Source organism: Hermetia illucens, chromosome 1 (assembly GCF_905115235.1).
Source record: "Hermetia illucens chromosome 1, iHerIll2.2.curated.20191125, whole genome shotgun sequence".
NCBI classification, from domain to species: domain Eukaryota; kingdom Metazoa; phylum Arthropoda; class Insecta; order Diptera; family Stratiomyidae; genus Hermetia; species Hermetia illucens.
The window spans coordinates 183,045,024-183,071,688 of record NC_051849.1 but is presented as its reverse complement, the minus strand read 5'-3'; the positions used below and the strand labels follow the sequence as shown (position 1 = coordinate 183,071,688).

The 26,665-nt window shown below is 44.0% G+C and overlaps 2 protein-coding genes across 2 annotated transcripts; one reads left to right on the top strand and one right to left on the bottom strand.

Moving 5' to 3' along the window:
- Window positions 1-332: 332 nt before the first annotated feature.
- LOC119657568 (cartilage-associated protein-like) lies at window positions 333-7,430 on the top strand. The gene is made up of 6 exons (XM_038064532.1): window positions 333-910; window positions 6,257-6,400; window positions 6,548-6,728; window positions 6,815-6,940; window positions 7,014-7,153; window positions 7,219-7,430. Exons 1-6 carry the CDS (start codon window positions 368-370, stop codon window positions 7,399-7,401), a joined length of 1,317 nt encoding a protein of 438 aa, XP_037920460.1. The 5' UTR covers window positions 333-367; the 3' UTR covers window positions 7,402-7,430.
- Window positions 7,431-12,150: 4,720 nt separating this feature from the next.
- LOC119647073 (NADH dehydrogenase [ubiquinone] 1 subunit C2) lies at window positions 12,151-13,064 on the bottom strand. The gene is made up of 3 exons (XM_038047831.1): window positions 12,858-13,064; window positions 12,599-12,742; window positions 12,151-12,289 (listed from the first exon to the last, which is right to left on the bottom strand). Exons 1-3 carry the CDS (start codon window positions 13,003-13,005, stop codon window positions 12,240-12,242), a joined length of 342 nt encoding a protein of 113 aa, XP_037903759.1. The 5' UTR covers window positions 13,006-13,064; the 3' UTR covers window positions 12,151-12,239.
- Window positions 13,065-26,665: the final 13,601 nt, after the last annotated feature.

Below are 26,665 nucleotides of genomic sequence, written 5' to 3'. Positions count from 1 at the left end.
GAACAAGCCGATAGAATGATGGAGATCCACCGTGAGCTGTAGAGCCAACAAATACTATACCTCTCCCACTAAATTGAAATCTACTATCAGCAACGGTTTGCAATCCCTGTGACCGATTCGGAGCATGTATCACTTGACGCTTATTCACTGAAATATAAGCGGCCGGTTGATCGCATATAAGTTAACATATGGACGCCAGCCCATTAATATAACCAAGAGGATGATAAGCAAACATATGTGTATCATCATATAACGCATGGGTTTGCTTCCAGATGAAGACGAGATGAGAGAATGCGCTCTACGTTTTGGTCTGGAAGAACTTAGCTTTCAGTTTGCGAGTCCATCCTCCCACAGTCCTACTCCAGCCATGGAGTATTCCAGAATAATTTTCGCGTTGCAGTTCGTATTTGTATTTCTGGTCTGTTTATTTCAACGTGCGTCCAATAGTGTAACTTCCAAAAGTGACTACTTTCAGAAAATCATTTTAGATAGAAATCAACCCAAAACGCAAGACGCGGAATCAATTAAAGCCGCCGAAGAAGAAATTAAGTTTGATCCAAATTTTCTGGATCTCTATCACAGCGGCGTCCAGGCATATTTGGAAAATGACTGGGAGGCTTGCATAAACCACATCCAGCGTTCACTTAGTCTGTACAGAAACTACTACGAGGCAGTGGCTAATTGTCGGGTGCAGTGTGAATTTGAACGAGAAAGATTTAAAAATACCCACAAGGAAGACTATGACCACATCCATTTCTTCGAGAAGTTGATCGTGAAGACAGTGTGCCTGGAAAAATGTCGACAGATAAATCTATCGTATCTTCCACGATACTTTACGTTGGATTATAGCAATAAACAGATTTTCAAAACGCGGAAACCATATGAGTATCTGCAGTTATGCTATTACCGGGTAAGTAATCATTAAAACATTATTTAGGCCTTAAGGACAATCTTTTTTTAAAATGTATACGAGAAGTAGTAGCATTTGTAGCACCAGAGAGTAGTGCACAGAATTGGGCTTCTGGAAAATGAACAATCTTCGCGTTTACATACTTTCATATCCAGGTCAGTCTCATTTTCCAGTGCGCATCCTCATCGCGTAGTATTGAGTATGGTGAATCTAACACAAATTTCCGAATTGGGAGCAAGTTTTTACTATGAGCCGGAATAACGACAATTTGAATTATTCTTGATTACTCGCAAAAGATGGATTTTTTTCAAAATTTCCATGACCATTTCCCTTAACTCATCTCCGCAGTCAGTAAGTAGCACACTTGATTGATCTTATCTCTTAAAATGTGGAATTCAGCTGTTGCGTATGGTCTTGTAGATTGCTTCCGAGTTGGGGTCATTGTAATGATAATAACATACATGAATGAGTAGTTCAACAGAGGATGTCACCGGGCGAATTATGAACATAGAAAAACGTTGCTATTATTAGCGGAAGATTTCCACGGTTTTCCAATAGATGGATTTGCAATTAGTGGTCTAGATTCAGAGATCAGATCTCCTTTTTCTTTTGTAGACTTTATTCTGATTGGTAGCGGGATCGGCGCGCCTCGATCGAATTCACATTGCTTTAACATAAACTTGATGCAGGTGGAGTCAGGAAGCTTACCCGCTTAATGCGCTAGATGACCCTTCTCGTTGGACGTTGTTTCGGTTGGCCTTTTAGTCGTTTGGCATCGACTTCGATGTTCATGCCAATCTTAACTAGTGATTTCTAAGCAACACGAACTATATAACCATATCATTGACGGCGACTCGCATTTCTCACTGATCCAAAACAACATCTTCGCCTCCAGCACCGCGGGGCGCTGTTCATTGTCATTGTCGGTCAGCATGAAAGCGGGCAACAGGCTGTCGAGGCCATTTCGGGGCCTGGCGTTAATGATGTCCTTCTTCCAAACATCTCGCGTCGTCCAATTTCGAAAGTCGAGCAGTGATGCGCTATCTGCTTTTTCCTATCGGTCTTCAACCATCTGCCCCCTTCGAGTATCATCCAAACATTGAACTTAATCAGTCCATCGCAGCGTCCGAAGTTTGATTAATTGCATACTTCCGGGGCGTAAAATATTTGATATAATTCATGATTGTATCTGAATCGTCATTGGTCGTCTGCTTATTTAGCTGCTATTATTCTCCTCAGGAACATACTCTCAAAGGTATTCATCAATTTTTCTCAGGACCCTACTTTCGAAGGTATTGACCAGTTTTTCGGGAGCTCGTGTAATTAAATGTTATGTCAGTCTGACTGGAGTGATGACTGATGCTGAGAGCTGTGCAGCTCTCATTTTCCAGTTGATCACTGCATGACTTCCAAATGGCTCGGATGTGCAAATTCGAATTGATACATTTATTATTTTGCACGGATCTTTGTTTCTCTTTTCATCAAACAGCTTGCGATTTTTTTAAAAGTTTTATTGAGGGCTTGGTACTTCAAGGGAGAATCTGGAATAGATTTAGACTCTTCGCTGTGTGATAATGGAGATATTATAAATTAAGCAATTATGGGATGCAATGTCGATCAGACTTAAGGTGATTAGTCGGCGCAAATGCGTCGAGTTCTGTGCAATGACTGAGGTCAATCTGGACTGATTGTGTAGGGGCACAATCAATCCATCAGTTTTTCATCAGTCAATTTTTTATCCATTGATTGACGCTATACTGATGAAATATTTATCGTATAAGACCAGCTTAAGGCTCTATGTTTTACATCAGTAGCATAGCACAGATCGATTTGTATACTCGGAGCTTTGTTGCATGAGTGCATCTTTCGTCACCGTATATACGACACAGAGCCTTTTGTGTATACAAGTAACTTTCGTATAATCTGGTCCAGTACCAGATTGCGTTAATCCGACCTTTGTCTTAAATGGATCTGTTAGACTATTAATGACTCTTACCTGCGCTGTTGTGTGGGACATTCATTCTGGCAAAGCTTACCAGTTTTGCTGGAATTGTCGAGTCAACATTACTTTATACAGTACATTTCTATCAATACTGTCGTGCGTCTGCTTGAAGTTCACGAATATTTAATGGACATCAATGTTGAATTCCCAGTATTCTTCTAGTACCTCTACGGCCGATTTTTCAATCCGAAGACCTCCATCATCATCATCATCATCAACGGCGCAACAAGCGGTATCCGGTCTAGGCCTAACTTAATAAGGAACTCCAGACATCCCTGACCTACGCCATCGTAGTGACCCGCCCACCTTAACCTATTGAGCCAGATTTTAACCACAACCTGACGGTCATAGTATCGCTCACAGATTTCGTCGTTATGTAGGCTACGGAATCGTCCATGCTCATGTAGGGGGCCAAAAATTCTTCGGAGGATTCTTCTCTCGAAAGTGGCCAAGAGTTCGCAATTCTTCTTGCTAAGAACCCAAGTCTCCGAGAAATACATGAGGACTGGCAAGATCATTGTCTTGTACAGTAAGAGCTTTAACTCTATGGTGAGATGATTCGAGTGGAACAGATTTTGTTAGCTGAAATAGGCTCTGTTGGCTGCCAACAACCGGGCGCAGATTTCATTATCGTAGCTGTTATCGGTTGTGATTTTCGACCCTAAATCGGAGAAATTATCAACGATCTCAAAGTTGTAGTCTCCTATTCTTATTCTTCTTCGCGTTCGACCAGTGCGGTTTGATGTTGTTGGTTGATTCGTCCTCGGTGCTGACGTTGCCACCATATATTTTGTTTTGCCTTCATTGATGTGCAGCCCAAGATTTCGCCCCGATTGCCGTCTGCTCGATCTGGATGAAGGCAGTTTGTACGTCTCGGGTGGTTCTTCCCATGATGTCAATATCGTCAGCATAGGCCAGTAGTGGGGTGGACTTAAAGAGGATCGTACCTCTTGCATTTACCTCAGCATCACGGATCACTTTCTCGAGGGCCAGGTTAAAGAGGACGCATGATAGGGCATCCCCTTGTCGTAGGCCGTTGTTGATGTCGAATGGTCTTGAGAGTGATCCTGCTGCTTTTATCTGGCCTTGCACATTGGTCACACATACACCCTGACTACCCTGGCTATGCTATCATTGGCGGCTTTAAAGTCGATGAATAGACGGTGCAACTGGTGTCCATATTATAGTTTTCCCATCGCTTGCCGCTGAGAGAAAACCTGATCTGTTGTTGATTTGCCTGGAGTGAAGTCTCTTTGGTATAGGCCAATGATGTTCTGGGCATATGGAGCTATCCGGCCTAGCAAGATAGCGGAGAGTATCTTATAGACGGTAGTCAGCAACGTGATATCTCTATAATTGCTGAATTGTGTGATATCTCCCTTTTTATGTATGAGACAGATAATGCCTCTTGCCAATCGTCAGGCATCGATTCGCTGTCCCACATCTTAAGCACAAGTTGATGAACCACTTGGTATAATTGGTCGCCTCCATATTTAACCAATTCGGCTGTAATTCCATCGGCTCCTGGCGACTTATGATTTTTAAGCCGATGAATTGCGCGAACTGTTTCTCCTATACTTGGTGATAGCAATATTTGTCCGTCGTCTTGAGTTGGCGGGACTTCCAACTCTGGTTGTTCAGTAGATCATCAAAGTACTCATCCCATCACTCCAATATGCCCATTCTGTTGGAAATCAGATTTCCCTCTTTGTATAAGGCGTATAAGGCTTCATCCTGCTGACTTGTTAGTAAAACTTCCGCGCCTGGTGCAATTGCTGCCTGTACTTTTCTAGTTCACAGACTTGTTGGCTCCCCCCGGGTTCCTTTTTCCGTCTGTGAAGTCGCTTCTCCGCTCGACGGAGTTCGTGATAAGTCTCTGCACGTGCCCGCGTTCTTTGAGAATGCAACATTACTCGCTATGTGGCATTCTTCCGTTCCGTTGCTAGCTTACATTCATCGTCAAACCAGCCGTTCCGACTTTTTTTTTGCGGCTGGGGCCAAGTATCTTTGTGGCCGTATCAATGATAGCGTTCTTCAGGTGGTCGTGAAGATCATTTGTTGATGCTTCATCTCCAGGTCCTCTGTTGACTGCGCTTATTGCGGCATCCATTTCACTCTTATAGGTGTCGCGGAGGGTTGTGTTGTATATGGCTTCAGAGATGCTAGGATTAGCAGTATAACTCATCCATGGATTCCTTTGACACTGGGTATTATCGCAATATATACCAGATTAGTTTGTTTGATACGCGGTCAAAATCGATCTCTAGATCTTTTAAGCGGCTCCGCAGCTGCCTGCGTTCATCCTGTCGACCGTTACTACAGGGTGTTTCCCTAAGTCTACAGTAAGTTTTTTTTTGCCAGAAATATGTGGCTCGCAACCTTTGTTATCCTTTTTCAATTCTCAAATCTTCTCTGTAGGAGCGTGAACGTTAATGAGGCTTAAACTTCAAAATTTGCCTCGCAAGCGCAGAGTGCATAGCCGTTCTCTTCTATGTTCAGAGGAAGCTCATAACAGCAGGTTTCATTTTTTGGGCGGCTAGGGAATCTACTTCTAGCACATGGTTAACTAGATGGCCGCTATAATATATAGTACAGTGGCTCTTCTCCTGGAAACTAACCCCTGTTCAGCCCATCTTTTGCAAAGCTGCAATATCAGCTTTATTATTTCGTTTGACGATTGAGGGAGTCCTAAGTCCGCATCCAGTTGATGTCAGACCGCACTATACGATTATACATAAAGGAGCGAATTTCACCTGTAGCCACTTTCGGCCATGCTGCTCCTAGGACAGAGGTGAGGCAATGCCTAATGAGTTACCTCTGTCCTGGTTGATACCGTGAGCCACTTTTTTGAAAATCAGCCATATATTGGGGTAGACTATCGGCTGGTTGCTTAGCAGCTACTGTTCTGTATATCGAGCTCATGCTCCGCGAGAAAATGCACAAATTGTTTGCCCGTTATCATTGCTGGATCCGATGTAAGATCCATCCAGCCCGAGGTTCCTTTTGTGGCTTCGTAACAATTGTTCTCCGTGTAGGGCCATAGACCCACCCAACCTGCAACCTGGAGGACCAGTTGGTATAATTTGTTTCGTTTTCAAGAGAGTGAGACTCGCCTTTATCCTTCTATGTCTGCCGGTTTTCATCAAGAAAGACATCCCAGTGGAGGTGAAGATAGAGTTTGATGGTGGAGCTACTGATGTTAATGCAGCAGTCGTTTCCCATGTTTTATGCTCCATGGTGGGTAGCAGTCCACCCTAGGATTTATACTACCCCTTAATAGCCCTTAATATCAGGCCCGCGCTTAAATCTAAATAATTGTTGAAATATCGTATTTTTGCTTTCAGGAAGGCGACTTGGAAAAGGCCATTTCAGCCACCTACACTGCGCTTGTAGCAAACCCTGGCGATGACTTAATGAAGAAAAACATGGAATATTACACTCAACAGAAGGAATTTGATTGGGACAAATTAAGGGATATGGAAGATAAGGTAAATGGAATTAATTAATCAAGTGTAAAGTGCTTTAATTTACTAGCTTAGCTGTAGACTAACTGGATGGAAAACTAGCTTTTCAACTTCACTGGAGACTTTTATGTTTGAAGAAAGAAGCACATTTCAACGTTATTTATATTTCAGCGTTTCTCCACTTATTATCAAGACGGAGTAGATAAATACGAACAAAAGCAATGGAAAGAAAGTATTGAGCTCTTGGAAATCGCAATGGATACGTGGCTTCAGGAGCACGATAAATGCCGAGCCTTTTGCGAGAGTGAATTTGACCAAGGATGGTTCCCCGATTTTACTGCTTCAGTCGCAAGTGAGCAATTCTCTCGTGGTTCTAGTCTTTGCATTAGGATCATGTCTGCCTAATTTTTGTTCAATGGAATCTCACTATTATTACAGATCACTATGTGTTCACGCTGCGATGCAAGCAAAACTGTACGAATGAGCTTTCGTTTGTAAATGGGAGATTCTACGAGGACTTGTACCCGAGCATGTTCAATTATTTGCAATTTGCATATTACAACAGTAAGTATCCTTCCCCGTTTGATTTCTTCTAAATTGCAGAACATATCATTCACTTACCTTAAATCCGAAACAGTTGGTAAACTAGTAGAAGCGAGTCAATGTGCAGCCAGCTATCTTCTATTCTATCCCGATCACGAGGAAATGCTCAATAACGTGGAATATTACAAGGAGGCATACAAAGGCAAATCTAAGAAGTTTTTGAAACCCAGACAAGTATGTAACGCATATTTCCAGCACTAAAATGTGCTTTTTTTAATATTGTGATGTTCACATTTCAGACTGCGACGAATTTCGTACAGCGCTTCATTTACGAAGTAGATTTTTTGAATTATGTTGAACGAGAATTTTCACAATTATCAAATGAACCATTTCGGCCTCGTCCCCAAGTGGATATTCTCACTGACCATCAAATTATTGATGCCGGAAATTCGAATTTAATAACTGAAAATGAAAGGAAGTGAAAAATAAAAAAAATGAATTTTTATTTATTGAATTTTTTCTTATGTTGATTTCATATATTTTTGACCAGCAAGTGAGGTGCAGATTTAAACTTCAAACATTACTTGACAATAATGCAAACTGGAAGTACAATAGAATCTAGAGTAGTTTCTGTTTGGAGGAGAAACATGTTGCAATGGTTTGTCACATTATCTACGAGAGGTGGAATTCCACCGGATGTGTTTCTATTGAGAATCGTGATAAAGTGCTCCTTCCACGTTTTCAGTTGCAGAACACCTTAAATGAAAAGCTTGCCGTTACCATCCTTCGTATGCAGCTTCCGCTTCTTTACCAATGCAATAGTGAAATTGAAATGGTGAATGTTGTTGGTCTTGAGGTGTGCATTGACCCTTCCACTAATAATGGACGTTATGAATTTGTAAAGGGTTGGTAAGCAAGTAATCGGTCTTACGTCTGCGGGGTCCTGCACCGTGTCCTTCTTAGGGATAAGGGAGGTAATCCCCGCAGTGAGGAAGGTTGGAAATTCCTCCGGCCGACTCATGACCTCATTTATACTGCGTGCCAACCGACTGTGTACGCTGGTAAATTTCTTATACCAGAAATTCTGCACCCGATCCAGCCCTGGGGCCCCTCCAGTTCTTCGAGCTGTTTATGGCTCGCCGAACTTCCTCTTCGGTAACATCCGCAAAATTCATTCCAGGCGTATTGGTATGGCGGGTGCCTTTGGCGGTGATCCCCTCAGCATGCTGGACGGTATTCTTTCACTTTCGTTATCGAAAATTGCACTGTGTGGATGCTCCGCTGGTTCCTCGCGTATGTTGCATTCTGGACACGTCTGGAATGACTTTCACCATACCGTCGTAACCGGCCAGATCGGTCCAGAATTTCAACTACGGGTGTCTCACTGGGGATGGCATAGTTCCGATAAACCCTCTGCACTCATTGCCAATGCTGATATGAATCAGTCTAGCAATGTCTTGCCTTAGTGAGTCCCGCCGACGTTCAGACGAATTTTCTATGGTGGATCTCTTCGGTCACTCAAACCAATAACACGAAAGCGAATCTTCTGACCGTGCAATCTGATAGTCGTAACTGCACCACAATACACAAGTGATTGTAGTTGCGGTGTATCAACACACAGCCCAGATGCAATCTTAACATTGATTTGAGATAGAATTCCCGGAGATGCATAAAGCCTGGGAATACCTGGTCTATGCAAAGGATCCATATCAGAGAATTCTATACACGCTCTTTGGAATTCGCCCCGAACCTCAGCGGAAACCTCATCCGGACGGTGGAGAAGAGGGCTTCGGCGTGTACTGAAACTGTTGCCTGCAGTGCGGTGTGGTGTTGTTGATGCCGCCGTCTCTGCCCCCTCCCTCCGCCAGTTTGTGGCGAAACAGCTGCAGCACGCGGAGCTATGCAACTGGTCATCATGGTGCCTAGACGTCGAACCGCCCCACGACTAGCGGTTTCGACGTCGTGCTGTTCATTACGGGAGCCTGACCCAGTCACCAAGTCAGACGACTCCCGCCGGTTATGCGTACCGGACCTCAAATTTCTTCTTCTTCTCATTTTTAGTGGTGCATTTTATCCCTAACTGCCAGGTGTTGGGATAGCTTCCTCAGTGAGTAATTTGCAAGACTGCAAGGTTCCTGCACTTTCCTCACCTACCTCCTGGGACGCTGCGGTGGCGTACAGCCATTTAGACTGAAACCCCCTCCTTTCACAACCGAGCTTGGGACCGGCTACGGCGGAGTTATTATTATTATTAAAGTGTTGCCTGAGGCCATCTTGGCATTCAGATCGTCCATCACTATCACAATGTCACCTTAAGGAAGCTATTGTTCTCCATTGTATAGGAAACCCTCGTTCGTGCATAGCACTATCTAATTGGGATGCTCTTTAACTTGGTCCCGAATCGTGCAGTTAAGATTTCATTAGAAACCGGCTCTCACATCATAGGACTTTGCCTTACAGTAGGTGTCAGCAATACTCCGACATTGGCTTTCTAGGGTACAGAAGTACAATGCCGCAAGAGAGAGAGAGGATTATCCTCTAGAGCCCCATGTAGGTCCAGAATATCCAGCTTATATTATCGAAATACTCGATGACATATTGGAAGGTGAGGATTCTGCTCGTCGAGGAGAGTGTGTACTTTCCAGAAACCAATTATAAACTATTTACGATAGCGAAAGATCATGGCCGTGAGGTTCCTTCGAGGCTTTGCTTTGGTAGCAACAAAATTTCGAAGTGTACAGCCTACCAAATTTCTATCGCTTTTAGTTGCTCTTATGGCAAGTAAGGAATAGTTTGAATATTTTCTAAGCTCAAAAGCAATTTAAAATACGTTCTGGGTTTTTTTTTTTTATTTCAATGCCCATCATTGTGGTTTGAATTGGTAATGATAGTTTAGTTATTAGTGAGTCTCAGAAATTGTATCATAACTCCGCCATACAATTGTCTAGAATCTTGAAGCACAGACACCTCAGTACGAAGGTCAAGTTGAGATTGTTCCGCGTCAATGTTCTCTCAACGTTGTTATATGGGAGGAATACATGAAAAGTGAGTGCAACTGTCACCTCTGTCCAAACGGGGTACCCTAGCCCGACAAAATATCGAAGGGGAAACTACATCTGTGTATGGGCCAGGTATTAGTGTTTTTTCTTAGAAAAAGAGAATCAGAAGAATCGATTCGTTGCTTGTTTTTCAGATATATCAAACGGTGGTGCGTAGACTCATGAGCATTTGTAGTCGCATCGGTAAAGTACTCAAATTTCATTGGAAATTCTGGATGGGCACATAAACAAATTTAAATCTTGGCAATACATGAAGTTCTTATGTTCACGTAAAATCAAAAACTATAATAGAAAAGAAATTTCAGTCGCCATGAGAATCCTATTTGGGTCTGCAGTGTAGTTATTGCAATTTTATCTTAATTTTAATTTGATTTTTAAAAAAACTGTTTCTTAAATTAGTGCGGAGTTCTTCTCTTTCAACTCGTGACTTCCATTAATTTTCTCCGACTCTCTTTCCAATCCGACATTGAAAAACAATTTGCGCTGTCAAAAATTGTTTTTCGATGTCATGGCCAACGCGATTCGCAATTCCGTGCATCAATAAACAAGCTGCTCGCTCAGCCAAAACACTCCACTTCCAACTGAAACCAAAGGGAGTCTCAACAAGGAACCAGACGCACAGCTCCTTCTACTCAGCTGCTGTTAAAATGGACGCGTCGCGTACCTTTCCTCTTGACAGCGTCTTCTTCTCTTGACGGTGCTCCCGATATTGGGGCTATAATGGTGTGGATCCCACTCGGCTCTTCAAAGGGGCTGTCGTAAGATGGCTGCAGCGGCCGCTGATAGACGTCCGTCCTACTTAAGACATGCGTACCGAATTTGAAATCCCCGGACATGTCAGCCATGGTTGGCGGGTGATGGCGGCTTCAATTTCAGCATTGCAACAAACCGGTAGTGTTGAGACCTGACCTAATGTTGAGTACAGGACTGCTGGGGTGTCTCAAGTTCTCTCTGTATACCAGCTTTGCGGGACTTCTAGCAAATTCTTCGCGATTGGCTGTCCGGAGGCCAAGGAGAACAGCTGGCAGGACCTAAGACCAAGAAGGGTCGGCCTGGGGCGTTTATAGCATCTTTCAGAGTTCTGGCCTCACCTTTCAAGCATACCGTTGAGCTGCGGTTGGTTCGGGGTCTTAAACTGCATTCCCTGGTCGATGATTACAATCGCCGGCACATCAATGCGTGGAATCCATTCTCGACAGAGGGTCTCAGCACAAGCTTGTGACATAATGTCTTTCAGGGGTATCGCCTCAGGCCATCGCGTGAATCTATCGATGATTGTGAGGCAATGCCTGAAACCGTGCGCGTCTCGTAAAAGGCTAATTAAATCTAAGTGCATTGCGTGGAAACGCTTGGTGATCCAAGGAAACACGTCTACCTCTTTCCTCGCATGTTATATAGTCTTGCCTGGCATGCGATGCACTGCCTGGCCCAAGAATTAATGTGTTTTTTCATGTACGGCACTTTGCGGTGGCTAACCGATTCGTTGCTCGAATGCTTGGGTGCACGGCGTGAAATATTTCTAAGTGCTAGCTGTTGAGCCGACGACAGGAAACTCGCTAAATGAGGGTTAGTCTTCAGGCTCTAAAGAACCGCGTCGTCCTCTTGTGCCTCGGCGATTGCCGGAAAATCGACGGTGGCGGGGATCTTGACCTCTGCAACACGTGACAAAACGTCAACAATCTCTATCAGACAACAGGCAGACAAATGTCTGTGTCTAAAGCAATCAGGTGGTTGGACAATCGACACACACACCCTTTGGGACCAGGCCGACGACCTGTATAGCACCTGAGGAAGGGCATTTTTGATAGTTGCCCTACGCTCATTGATATTCTCAGGCGGGCTACTCAGTATGTCCGCCTTGCGACAGCTGGATCATACCAGCGATCGATATTGAACTTGTTGGTAGCACATTGCCGCAAGAGGGAGAGGAGTACTTTCTAAGAGTCCCATCATCTTACTTCACTTTGGTCCGGAAGGTCATGCTTATATCGTGGGAATTTCCGCTCAAATTGGAGAAAGCGAGCGACATTTCTACCTCTTTCAGTCGCCTCTTACAACAAGCAAGGAAAACTTTGAGTGAATTTTCGAGCCCCAACTCGCAGGACATCAGCGTTAAATAAGATTAATTGACTTCGCTTCGCACAACACACTGCACAATCAATCAAACACACATTTCCATTTAATTTTGTTTATTTACACCCTTTCATACGACAAAGTTCTTTTTCTAGTCTAACAAACGATTTTACTGGCAGTTGAACAGCTCAGCGAATTGGGGCCCACGCTTCGAGGGTCTCGCCTATCTTCTTTCGCTCTGAAATTGAAAAATAAAAAATGGTCTAAGTAAATGAACAGAATATTCCATAGAAAAGGTTGAGTTTCTCGCTGTAGCTTTGTTATCTGGCGGGGCTCCCGTAGCTGTTGAAAGCCGAAGTTGTGATGTGCTGAAAGGCCTCCCAATATACCTTCAACATAAGCCAGTCTTTATTAATTCACTTTTCAACTAGAACGCGATCAAAATTACATTGCATTTACTGTGAATTATTGGGATCCTTATGCAGCAGCTGCTTCACTACATCCTGGAACAGTAAATTCGGTGATATGAGCCAAAAAGGCATCTTACCTGGAGTCGGAAAGTCTTCAGGGTGCAGCTCAACGTAATGTCTGAGTACCGCATCACGTTCGGCCAAGTAATCGTTCCTCTTCTTGTCAATAAATACTCCCAAAGCAGCACCTCCTAATACAGCAGCCGCATGCCGCTGGACGCCTGTTTTAGAGTAAAATTTAAGATTTGGTCCACGCAGGGAAGGTTGTGCTCTGTTGACAGCCCTTCCAGGTTAAGAAAGAGGCTCAGCGGTTGTTACGCAACGTCGGATACATACCTGAGAAAACAGGACGGCGAGTGGCCCAGTTGATGTAGCACACAGCACCGAAACCGACGGCGCTACATATTAGTGGGTTCCATTTGTCATTCAGGTATGACGGCTGCCGGTCGCCGCGATTTGTTAAAAGTTCTAGTGGCGATGCCATGATCAGGAGTGCAAATCTGACAATTCAGTGACGTTTGTGATGACAGTTGGCACACTCACTCAGTTGCTTGACAAGGCCATTGAACTGCAATAACCATCGCAGACTGGCTGTTTCTCAAACTGTTCAAGTCTAGACCAGGAACCAGTTTAACTTTGAAATGAAAATAAATTCTAAAATAGAGAATTTGCTACCAGATATGGATTAGCGAATTAAAATGTATTGTAATAGAACTCTTCTATTAATGGAAATTACTCGAACGGGCACAAAAAACAAATAGATTGACAAAAATGAATGAAAAACAATCTTGTAATATAACAAAAAAAAAAAAAAAAAAAAAAATGGAATTACATTATGGCCACTAAAAGTTTTTTCTAATAAATAACAAACTATAATCAATATAACAAAAATACATTAAATAATAATTGAAAAATAATATGCAAGTCGGGAAATGGTCAAAAACTCCGTAAACTTTATTGTGCCTTTTTGACTAAAAAAAGAAGTAAAAGTAAATCTCCTAACTCAATTCTGTTCCTTATATTTAAAAAAAAAAAACTAGTTATGAATTTACAGCTAATTTGATTAGAGTCGGTGGTTTTTAGAATTGTGTATATAAATCTAAACTTAAATCTTAAAGCTAATAAACTGAATATATGTCTATTTAAAGATATGATTACTTTTATACTTTACAATTTTTTGCTTCTTTTTGTTGAAGGAATAACGAAATGAAGATAATAAAATATAATAGAATACCTTTTTCATAACGACTGTAAGTGAAAGCAACGCCCGTATAATATTTACATAGTCCCATCACGAGATAAATGGCAGAAATAAGCACGGCCGCCGCTAGTCAGCATCTCAAAGCCACTAGCACCAGAATTTTTCCTTTTCATCCTCTTTAACATCAATGCTTCTCGCTCCGGAATATCTCCAGTCGAATCTCGGAGCTCACGCAGTCAAGTTCCGGGGATATCCTAACTTCTTGTCGGCGTCTTGCTACATAACCGGGTTACCGGCTAAATGAAGAACTAAACCGTTCCTATCGAGATACACGAAAACTTCGGGAGGAATGGTCCCTGTCGTGAGAGTTTTCTCGAAATACCAGTCATTTGGGTAGAATGCCAACGAAACCCAGGGATTCTTACCAAGCGAAATGGATCGCACTATATGATTCCGAATCAATGTAACGATAATTGCGTCGATTCTCGGCACAACTGCAGTTGTATACATCTCCTCATTAGTTACATAATGGACATAATTTGACAAAGCAGTCCTGTTAAGCTCCCGACATTTCGTTTCAAAGACTCTTATTTTCTCCATCTATCTCTTAGCAAGAAGAATTGCGAACTCCTGGCCGCGTTCGAGAGAAGAATCCTCCGAAGAATTTCGGGCCCCTTACATGAGGATGGACGATTCCGTAGCCTACATAACGACGAAATCTATGAGCGACCCCATGATCGTTAGGTTTTGGATAAAATCTGGCTCAATAGGTTACGGTGGACGGGTCACTTAATCCATATGGATGAGGAGGATTCAGCCCGGAAAGTCTATAAGGGCAATATCTATGATAGAAAAAGAAGACGAGGTAGACCCTGCCTAAGATGGAGCGATCGCGTACGTCAGGACGACAGACAGCTTTTGGGGATATCGAATTGGTGGACCTCGGCGCAAAGCCGGGATGTCTGGAGTGCCTTATTAAGGCAGGCCTAGACCGGATACCGGTTGTTGCGCTGTTGATGATGATGAAAATATTATATTGATATCTCGTTCGTTTTAATTGTATAAGCAATTTTCGGAGCGCTCGTCTTTTCAAAATATGAACTTTTGTTCCACGGGGCAGCACTAAGAAAATTTTATCAACCGATTTAATTTATTTTTTACACATTTTTGGCATAATTAACGACTGTACGCATCTAAAACTAGACAAAAATGCTAACTTTTGAAAATTGGGGAGCATAAAACACGGTTGTGGCTCGTTGGTTTCGATCGCAGGATAGAGGCGACCTCATAAGATGCTGCTTCGCACCTCTACCCTACCCAGTGAGCCGTGCTCTTTTTGTTTAATTCAAAACCTGGAAAGGTATGAATTATATTGTTCGAAACTGTCAGGCTTGCATCTAGACTGGTTTCAACTAAAAATGCAATCCCAAAAATGAGTGGTCCATATAAAAAACCGAAGGAGCGGCAATTAAGGGGTTGTATCTGTTGGGCATTTTTTTCTCTTAATTTTTTTCATTGGATTAAAACACCCTAAAACATCCCCAGATTCATAATCAGTAACGATCTTGTGTAAAAATAACTATAAATATTTTTAAAATTTGTTTCGCTAGAGTAACTAAGAAGAAACCCGCATGTAAGCCACAAAACACTTAGTTGTCAATATCAGAAAGGGTCTGAGCGCAACATTTTAGCACCGAGAAAAAAACTGTAAGAGCAAACTATGGTTGTGGAAGGGCATTTAGCGAAAAAAATTCTAAAATTATAATCCTGTGTACTTCACTAGCTACACTTATGTAGTTAATAAAACCGTTACCGGGCAAACCGCCTTCCGGCAAATTGCAACCCACGGGCTGTGCCAAGGTTGAGGAGAAAGGACCGTTAGTGGTACCGCGGTTGAGGGGAAATCGAAGCGGTAATGATCCTCGAACGATCCCAACTTTTCGACCCAAAAGGCAGCAAAGAGGGCTCGGCCGGTAACGGCTAGGCAGTGCGAACAGCTTAGGAGGAAACTTCTCCTAGCTGTAAGGACTGCATACTCGCAAGGCATTAAGCTTCGCTTTTAGTCGGTAGGTGTATACTGTAAAATGTTACGGCTAAACTTTGCCGACGAAAATACGAACGAGTGGCTCAGGCAGTACTGCTCCTCCCTCAACGATGTGTGGGAGGGGGCGCGACTAACCCTGAAAAGGGTCTCTGAGCTGCCATCGTTCAAAAAGTGCTTCCTCTGGCTTCCAGAAGAGGAGTGTAATGATGTTGAGGTTCTGGGACAACTTGGTGTCCAGAATAACCTCAACACCGCCACCTAGATGCTGCTAGGCAGCAAAACCGGAGAGAGAGCCGATAGGCCGGGAACTTTCCTTACTATCGGCGTTTCCGAACCCGATATTAAGAAGGTTCGGCAACAAACGGATTGCCGGCTCTACTACGGATTAGGAACCGTCACGTTACAAGTGTCTGTTCCTAAAACCATTGAAGGGGACGCGCATTCATCTAAAGCATAGATGAGGTGCCATATTTCCCAAATAAATTTGCAGCATTGTAAAGCGGCGATTGCACTTATCAGTCGCTGGACTTTTATATACCTTATACAAGAACCGTGAGTTTTTGGGGCCTAAACTTCCAGCATGCTGACCTGTTGTATGCCAATGCAAGTGATCAGCCCCGCTCCTGCATGGTAGTCTCAAAAGACTTCCAGGCTAATTTGGTTAACGACCTATGTGATGGCGACACTACATCGGCTAAACTAACCATAAAAGGTCAACAGGGAGATAAAGAGATACTATATTGCTCAACAGGGAGATAAAGAGATACTATATTGCTCTGCATAATTCCCCTATGGCACAGAAGAAGTTCCCAGTGAAACATTCATCAGAGCTATCCAATATGCCAAAAGTAAAGGCCTGGGAGTAATAGCGGGATGTGATGTCAACGCTCACCACATATGCTTAGGGAGTTCCAACATCAATGCAAGAGGATCGAGACTACTGGAATATCTGGTAGGAACTGATCTGCAGATCCTTAATTTGGGTAATGAATCCACTTTCTTTAAGGTGCTCAGGCGAGAGGTTATCGACATCACGGAGGCATCCCTTGACATTGCGGCTTTGTCAGAGAGAGGAGAGTATCAAACGATATCACACTCTCAGATCACAGACGCATTGATTTCGGAATCCGCGGAAGAGAGACTGGGCGACGTACAAAACTGAACTGAGCGCCCGAGTCACGATCCCTGGGAGCCGCATCGAATCCATTGCTGGAATTGAGAAGACAACCCAGATGATCATAACTAGCATGAGAGAAGCTTTCGAAGAGAGCTATCCACTCAAGACGCCAAATAAGGGTAAAACACCATGGTGGAACTCGGATTTGGCAAAACAGGGGAGAACGACAAGGATGCTCCTCAATCGTGCTCTCAAGTGTGATTCAGACGTTAGCTGGAATCGCTGCAAAGAGACACAGAAGGCTCTAAAGAAGAGCAAAAGATCGGGTAAACGATCGTTATGGAGACACTTTTGTGAAGAGGCAACCGCAAGCTGAAGTGGAGTCTGGTTAAAGAACGTAGCCAGAAATTGGGTTATTTATGTTTACAGAACGGGAGGTACACAGAAAGCGATGAAGAAACGGCAAACCATTTGCTTGAAGCGCTCTTCCCAGGCAGTATCCAAAATTTAATCTCGGGGTCAACAGCTGCATACAGCCCTCAATCGAGGTATGCAAAGTAGTACCACTGCAGCGAGTAAAATGGGCATTTAACTCCTATGGAGCATGGGGATAGCGGGAAGCAAAATGCTGGCAATTGCCACGGCTGTGGTCCATGAACGCGAACACGTGCCTGAATTTGGAGCAGATACGCAAACAATCAAATGGATGCGAACAACTAAATACCAGCACCAACAATAGAGGGCTTGAAAAGCCCAACGGCGGCGGTTTTTGGGAACGAACGAACCGGCTCCCGACCGACAATCACCAGCGGCCGTACTGCCTCGATTGCAGGTGTCCAGGAGGGGGCACTTAACTCGATACCGGATCCTTTCAGAAGGAGTTCAGTGCTCCTTAAGTCGCTATCTAGTCGAGGGAGATCGCTAGAGGAAGGAGATGTTTGTCAGACAATGGCGAACAAATTTACGGAAGCCAAGCCCAGCGATGTGTTTCTGATACCAGATGATGGGTGTGACGAATGTCAGCGAACGAATGACCACCCGGGAGCAGCATTTACCGCACCGGGTGAGAAGATAATGCACCTCTGTGAGTTCATAAAGGATAGGGAGAACATCCACCAAAATATTAGGGTTATGATCAGAGATATCAGAATGGCGTATGGCAGAGCCCAGAAGAAGAAGGCAGCATATAAACCAGGCAGGAAAGTCACCCAGCGACACAGGCAGAAAGGTCAAATCCAATCCGTAGCTGATGGATCTTGGAGAAAGTGTCAGCTGAATCAGAAGCTCCTAAAAATGAGATTCGATGCTGGAACTGAAGAAGTCTGTGGGCAAAATAGCTGAAAATTCCCTCGGCAAGCTGAAGAACTCCTCAGGGGAAAGAGGAAAAACACTAGGAAAATGTGATACAATGTGAGGATATTGATGAAATTACGGCCAAGGAGGAAATCCGTGAAACGTTGAAAAAACAGTTCGGGCCACTCAGTTTGCAAGATTTCGCAATCAGAGGACTGAGGAAGGCATACGAAGCCATGCAACCGGCAAAACTTACCAGCTGAAGCAGCGTTCAAACTGTTGGCAGCTGGTTAAGTAAAAATAGGTTGGGTTGTTTGCAGACTCAGGAAGCATGTGTCCTTCAATGGTTGCCTTAGATGCCTTGAATTTGGCCACATGGCGGCAAAATTCACCGGCGATAGTGACAAGTCAAAAGGGTGCAGAAAATGTGGTGGAGGAAGTGATATGCCCAAGGAGTGCAGGGTATACATATGCTTTGCCAAGGGGAAAAGGGCGTCGACTGTTGGCACGTTGCAGCTAGCCGCAGATGCTTACTGTTTAGGAGAGCCTTGAATAAAGTAAAGAAATGAGGTTGATACGAATCAACCTTAACCACTACGAGACAGTTTAAGACCTAACTCTCACAGGCTATCTATGTGAAATGAATCGAAGTTGCCATAATCAGCGAGCCTTATCGCAACAATAAGAGTGGTGTCTGGGCTAGAGATGTAATTTGCAAGACCGCAATATGGGCGTATGGAAATCAAGCCATCCACGAAGTGGTGGAGTTTCCAGAACTTGGATTTTTCGGGGCAAAAATAGCTGGCATCTAAATATATAGTTGCTATGCACAGAATTCGAGTAAATGCTAGGTATGCTGATCTCGGACGCAAGGAGCAGAAACCCCAAAATCATAGCGGGTGATTTTAACGCGTGGGTTGTAGATTCGGGCAGTCTAAGTACAAATACCAGGGGCCATGTCCTGCTTGAAACCTGGTGCTTGCCAATGCGGGAAATTTATTCACCTTTCGTGGACAGGGTGGAGCTCAATAGTCGATCTGATATATGTGAGTACCACATTTGCGAGTGGCTTTTAAGTGAGCATTATACTCACAGAGACCACACGCAATTTTCTTCTAGATCGGAGCTGGAAGTCTGGGCTAGTGAAAAAGTTTGAAAAGGATGCATTCATAGAGATGCTCTTGGGAGGCCACAATCCAGATGGTGCGGCTTTAGAAAAGGTAAAGTAAATGATGAGACGCATAATGAGAGAATGCGACTCTTCCATGCGGAGGCGGCAAGTGTTCACAAAAGGGCTCTACCCCCCGAATAAGGGGAGCGCAAAAAACATAAACAAGCATTGGACGTCGACATCATACTTGCAGTAACTGAGGAGGAACTTGCAGAGATTTGCCAGCGAACCGGTTGTTTATCAGCGTATTTGAAGCATGCTCGGTGAAAAAGGCAAAAACTAGTTTTGATCCCGAAGCGCAGTAAGCAACCGGGATCCTTATACCGTCTGATTTGCCTTTTATCGACATGGTAGGAAAGATGTTCGAAAGGATCATCTACAATAAACTTTTCCCTATCATAGAATATAAGGATGGCCTATCGGAGCGACAATTTAGATTTCGACAAGTTCAGTCAACGATCGACGCCGTAGACGTTGTTTTGAAAGCATGTCCTCTAATAAATGCTGTACCGTGGTGACGTTGGACGTCAAAAGTGTACTCAATTCAGGCAGCTGGGAGCGGATGATAAGCCCATTGGCTAAAACGGGTATCCCTAGTTATTTGATAAAGCCACTCGGAAATTACCTCCCCGAAAGGACGGTACGGATGAGGGTCCCAAGCAGTACACCGTCACAGCAGAAGTACCGCAGGGCTCAGGGTTTTTTTTTCCGGGCTGCAGTTTTGTCAGCTTGACCTTGCGGAACAAAAGACGAAGGTGGTCTTGATTATCAACCATAGGAACAGGAATATGATTAGTATTCGTGTTGGTGGCCACTTCATCGCTTCAAAGGCGGTTATCAAATACGCAAACATACAGTCACAGACTGCTTGCCGGCGGAGTGGATCGCTCTATACTTATTATACGCGGCACCAATTTGGGAGGAAGCACTATCGTGTGAGAGCAATTGGGTGAGGGGACTTATTGCTTAGTGGCGCCAAGGGTGTGCAGCGCCTTCAGAACAAACTCAGGCTAGGCAGTGCGTGTTATTACGGGAACGATCCCGATGGGCATTCTGGACAAGGGGGGTGGCTGGACCTAGGCCCCGTATTGAGGAGTGGTTTCAGCGACGGCACGGTGAGATTAACTACCATCCAATTGCTGTTAGGGCATGGTTGTTATAGGAAGAAGCTTGTATGATGCTCCCTTTTGTCCGGAATGTGTATGTCATGTTCTACTGTCCACGGTTCCCTGGATGAAAAGTCCATTTAGGATGTTTTTAGTCGATAACTTATGGAAGAAATCTGATACACCAACCAGGTGATGATTTTCTTCATCCCCATAAAAATGCTGCGTGGTGCAGTCGTAAGCTTCCCATTTAAGATCATATCCGAGATAAGCTCACAATATATACTGAGAAGTCTTTATATTTTTCGGTCATTAACGCATCCCGCTCCCCCCTTCATGAAAAAGTATTAATTGGCTTTACTCCACTGTGTATCATTGAAAGTAATTCGAAAGTTATGCTGAGTGCTGACAAAAATTGTAAATGCTTCGAAAAAATACGGAGCTTCTGAAATCGTCGCCAAGTTCCTGCAAAATTTTCAAATTTAACTTTTTTGTGTTTTTTTGGTCTGCCTGAATAAAGACTTCATCCAAAGGCTTTAAAATGTCCTCCGTTCCTTGCTTCCCCAACCTTTCATTATCTTTACTAAATATCAAGAAAATCCGTCTTTTAAGCAGATAACGTACCCCAAATTGTAAACTCTAATCACACACGCTAATCGCCCTAAGCCCTTTAATTCAAGTCACCGGGCTTCAATCTAGTAAATTCCCTGGTTTGGAAAATGTCAACCCAACATAAGTTACTTTGGGACACTTCGCCCGATAAACCAAACTCCTTACATAATTGTTCCATACCCGCTCTCATCGCGGACTCAAATCGGAATTTCCCACCTACAGAATGCATACCCCCACATTCCTTTTTATTGAGGAAACCTCCAGAACATTGTACGCATTACAGATTTTACAAGCTCGCATACCTTCGATGATATTTTATTCAATTTTCGTCGTGCCGCCCCTCTGTAAGGACTCTCCTCATCAGGATACCACGCGGTTAACAAAGGTCTGAGTCATCACCAGTGTCGGTGTCGCTATCAACGAACTCTTTGTCATTTTTCGTGCTTTCATTCAGAGGGAGAACTCTATAAATATCCTGCAACTAAAAAAGGGGCCACGCCGGTGGAGAAAAGTCCGCAAAGTTCTATTAAACGTGCACCGTCTGTTAGCCAAAGGATACTGAAATGCCGACTCACGTAGGTAAATCTAATAAAGGTATAGGGGGCCGAAATTATATCGCGACTCTTCTAAAGAATATACTGACACTAGCTTCCTCTCTGTGAGTCCCTCTTAATTATCCCTCAATAGTCATGCATTTTCCGCTGTTCCCCATGGGTCATGTGAAGGAATTTTCAACCCATCAAATGGAAAATCATTTATTCCTACACGTTTTCCCTTTTTTTTGAATCTCGAAAAGTAAACAACAGTCCTGCGCATGTACCAGTCATTCATGAAAGCGCATGGATTTGAAAATGTCCTGTAAAGGAAGGTGCTATCGTCATCATCGCCGCCGTTGTTGTCAGGCTGTGTCCTGTGAATCCTTCGATGACGATTAAAAAATCGATTTTCATAATTCATTTGATATGCAGTCAATAGTGTAACTGATGGCGGCATGATTGATGTGAAAATAAACGAAAGTGTTTGGTAAAGCATGTCGATGGGAACAGGTCCTTGAATATTCTCGACAGCAGCATTTTTTTTTAGCAAAGATGAGCTTTACTCTTGATTTACTTCATTTTGAAGTCAAGGTTTTAAAAGAGTTCTGAAAATTAAGAAAATGAGGACATTCAGAACTGTATTATTGGACGTGGGGGTGATTTTAGATGAACTTTCTGGGACTCCATTTCGTAACTCAAATTCAATAACTAAATCATTTAGCTCCACAGGCATTATCCTTTGATGCAGGTGTTGAAATTGAAAGTCTATTTATCTACCACTGCCTGTATTTATGAATGGAGATGGTATTGACATTGCTGGCGCCAATCGTCTTCCTTCTTTCTTACGGTGTTCACAAACAAAGGAATTTTTGAGATTTAAACTATGCTACCAGCCTTACAAATCTAGGACGAAGGGGAAAGAAAGTTAGTTGGCAAAGTTGCTACTTTGGATATTCTGGCGCCTCAGAAAGCTTAGCCACGGCCTTTCGCATCGGCTACCTCCTACCGGTCCCGATGTCGAACTATAAAATTGAAAGGAAATATAGAGCTTTGCTCTAAGGATGAATCGGTGCCAAGAGGGTGTAGTTGGAGAAGCTAATTATTGCCTATCTCTTATAGAAATGGGATGATTGTGACAAATTCGGACTGCCAACTAAACACTTCTCCGTCATCAGGGAACTAGCCTGGAACCATTTGACACATTTCTTCGCAGTCCTGGATAAGAGAGAGTTGAGACGAGTTACTTTAAGCTACCCCTTTCCATCCGGCCACTCCGCCGGTCGAGTTCCGCCTTTTTCGCAACAAGAAAAACCCGAATATAATGTGCAACATGGCCCCATATATCAGTGGGCATTACATTTCTTCGGCGATCACTATCACAGGTGGTTTTGAGGCAGTGCAATAGGCAGACGCATCTCGCAAAGCTCTCTGTTCCTGCAGCTGCGCAGAGTGCATACAATGCACCTCCTTGCCAAAAATATCAGCCCATATCCCTGCGTCGTAGAGCAAGTCAGACCGCGTTGCAATCATCAAAAGACGTCCGCCGCTATATGTATGTGAGAATCCCCGTTTTCACCCAGCGAACTTAAGGCCGAAACTGCAACTACAGCCTGTCCCCTGTTGTCTTGATTTGCTCGAAGAAGCTCATCTTCGAGTCGAGCGTCAATCTAAGATGCTTAACAGGTGGTTTTGACTAATATTAACTCGCGGATCCAGATGGGGAATCGGAATTCCCTTTTGAGTCAGAATGACTAATTTGTTTTTGTTTTCAGTTGCAGCTTCCAAAGCTGAAACCATCAGTAGTCATCCAACCGCTTACCGGTCGCATCTATATGGCAAGTTTGCAGTGAGTCCGGTACCAAGTGTTGTATAACTGGCCAACTGCAACTATTCTGGCATGTCAAGTCTTAGCGGACTATAGTTGAAAGCGTTCCAGTGATTTGGCCCGAGGATGGAACACTGTGCTACCCTCGATTTGATCTCCATTGTTCACTGGGCCTCGCCGAGATCGACAGCTGTCATGGCGGTCGTATCAAGCATACTGAGTGATCGATCCTGGTGCCTACTTGTTTTTATAGAGAGAGAAAACCCTTCGGCGCCTTTCGCGCTGCTATAATCAACCCGTCCGGGATGTGCATGGGATAATGTCAGCAGAATGTGGTCTATCCCGCTTTTTAAGGTGATCAGTTTATAACGGGGTCTACACGGATCACCATTCACCGGCCAGCAACGTACTTTGGCATTGTAGTGTATGCCTCCTTTCAAGTATTTGAACTTTCTGCTAAACGGCGGAACTTATGGTAAACTCATTCCGCGGCTCGACTATTTCCTCTATCCATCAGCAAACACAGTTGGACGTTTGTCATAGTTGGACGTCCTCCCCGACTAAGAAGTCAAGTAAGCTGCCTTTTTTGGGCTCATAAATGGACGACAGTGTTAGCTGCAGGGCCACTACTCTCCCATGTGTCCTTCAGCATAGCTCATTTATTGTAAAAGCTTCGTCGAAAATCCCGATGTTCATCTTCGCGACGTTCCATGCCCTGGAAGAGTGCCGGGCTGGATAGAGATTGCGTCAATCACTTCGAACGCGATGTGCTAATAGTCGCTTGCCGATAAGTCGACAGGGGGTGCTTCCTTCAAACCCTGGGCGACGGAAATCAGGGTGGATGTTAAAAGCTACGAGTTCTCTGCTCGCCCTCATTATGAGAATTCGGAACCCTCTAGGTAAGGCATATCCATTCAAGAGCACTGGCAGGATCCGCTTCTACAGCCCCAAGGCAGCGTCCTCCAGGACATTAATCCTGCGTTGAAAGCTAGCATAATTTTATTCTGTTCTAGATAGATGCTAAAAAACGTTATCTCTAAACACCGAATCTTGTGGAAGCAATTGCTTGGGCAAGAACCCGAAATCTAGCCTCCCGAACCGCAGACTGCAGATTTTAAGCAGATTGAGTTGTTCTTCAGCGTGAACAAGATACGTTCTCATATATGTAAGTATGACTTAGTTATATCAATTTTAGACCCGGAGGTTATTCAGGAGATCGCAGACGTACTTCTGCTCCTGCCGCTATTGGACGAGGCCTTCGTGCTCCGCCGAAACTGACCTTGTTCCCCAGGAGTTGGCCGCCCTTTGTATCAGCATGGCGTAACTCATCTCTCACACGAGACAGAGTCTGTAGGTTCGAACGACGCACAAGCGCGCTGCAGACGCTCTCGAAGTAGGGCTACTAGCCGCCAATGTACCCGATCCGATTGATGTTGGTATCATCGTACGTTTGGCTATCAGGCAGAGGTCAATAATGCGCTTCTTCATGATCGGAAAGCTTTTATCAAATTCCAATCGTCGAGAAGGAAATCCCAAAGATCGCGACCTTATCCGATCTCTTTAAATTTACGCGCTATCGATGAGCCACGCAACACAGTTCAGTCTCTCCAACGATCAATGGATTGTTTTCTGTGTTATTGTTAAACATGTCATCTGGATGACATTTTAATCGGCTCAAACGAGACGAGCAGCACTTCCAACACCTGCGTCAACTTTTCGAGATTCTAGGCCAAGTTGAATAATTTGGCCATCGCATCGAAGGGCGACCTTTCTCAGTTTACACGGACCATCGCTCTCTCATATACGCAGCACAACAACGATTTCATCCCACAGCAACAAGTCACGCTAGGTTCCATGACAATATCGTTACTGATATTGCATGTGACCGACGCAATGCGTTCAATAATTAGCCTCCAAGCAGTCGCTACGGTACAGAGATTTTTCAACTCTATGTCACTAAACTTTTAGCCACTAGTTATCGACAACCATTCCATTTTGTACAAGTACTGTCAGGCCGTACTTTCCAGCCATAATGCGCAAAACAGCTCTACAATTCGACCCATCCGAGTGTTAAAGTTACGGTACACGGTACGGGAACGATGTTCAAAGCGATATCAGCCTTGTCAGTGCACCAAGGTGCTTATTTTGATCATTTACACATAGGCCTTATAAAGCTTCCATTAGTGCAGGGGTATAAATATTTTTCTTCTTCTTATTTTTCTTCAGTCTTTGTCTCGCGAGGCTTTTAAATCCCCATCCAGCGTATCAAGCCACCGTTGTTTCTGCCGGCCTTTTGGTCATTTACCATCATCTTATATGTTCAGACCAATCTTGGCAAGTGAATTCTCGTTAGTTTCCACGATTGGTGCAACCCTAATTGATCCCGGATATCCTCATTTTGAATGTGATCAAAATGTGTCACGATAATTGACAAATTGTCCAGACAGTCGACAGCCATCCCAATACCCAACAAACAACCCAACAAACTTCAACAGTAGTTCGCAAACTCAACATCGTTCGTCGAGAGCCTGAGACGTTTAGCCCATCAGACCGGTTCCGATCTCCAGGCAAGTTGCCCTACGGAGCTCAGAATCTCAATTGTAAGCAAGGAAGAAAAGAGCAACTAGCTCCCGAAATATCGGTATCTGCAAATAAATACAATAGGGCTCTTCCTGATAAAAAAAACTTCATTCTATTCAAACACTGAGGACAACCAAAACGTTCAACGCTACAAAATGCAAACTCTCTCTTCTTCGCAGTTTCGGTAATGCAAGTTGTAGAGTATGCCGAGTCTGGCACGATGGTCTTCTCTGGGCTTGTGCTCGTTGGAGACCACCGTAAACTTTATGCATTTGTGGGCGTCTGATATAAGAGCTCTCGCGATCTCCATAATCGTCCATAAGTGGATGTTCAGGACGCGCTCAAGGGTCTTCAACACAGGCTGAGGTGAGGCTGACTGGTCGAAAGTTCTTTGAAGACTCATGGTCGCGCCTGCCCTCTTCGGTATAAACATCACGCATGCACGTCTCCAAGATCGTGGTATGTGTCCCAAAGGGATCTTCGCAAGCCACGGCACAATCCTTGCGGAGAAGCGGTTTATAGCCCAGCCGATTTCATCCTCGGTAATTACCGATCAATAATCTCGCACTGTTGGGGCTGCATACCCTCCAAGCAAGGATCTAACTCGTTTTTTAAGAAAAGGTGGACTCCCATGTTCCTTCAAGAGAATCTTACTGAGC

Excerpts from the sequence above, each read along its gene's own strand:
- LOC119657568 (XM_038064532.1), top strand. The coding sequence starts at position 368 with ATGGAGTATTCCAGAATAATTTTCGCGTTGCAGTTCGTATTTGTATTT. Across the intron at positions 911-6,256 it reads TGCAGTTATGCTATTACCGG|GAAGGCGACTTGGAAAAGGC; the intron begins GTAAGTAATCAT and ends TTTTGCTTTCAG. Across the intron at positions 6,729-6,814 it reads TTTTACTGCTTCAGTCGCAA|ATCACTATGTGTTCACGCTG; the intron begins GTGAGCAATTCT and ends CTATTATTACAG.
- LOC119647073 (XM_038047831.1), bottom strand. The coding sequence starts at position 13,005 with ATGGCATCGCCACTAGAACTTTTAACAAATCGCGGCGACCGGCAGCCG. Across the intron at positions 12,743-12,857 it reads TCGCCGTCCTGTTTTCTCAG|GCGTCCAGCGGCATGCGGCT; the intron begins GTATGTATCCGA and ends ACTCTAAAACAG. Across the intron at positions 12,290-12,598 it reads TGAAGACTTTCCGACTCCAG|AGCGAAAGAAGATAGGCGAG; the intron begins GTAAGATGCCTT and ends TTTCAATTTCAG.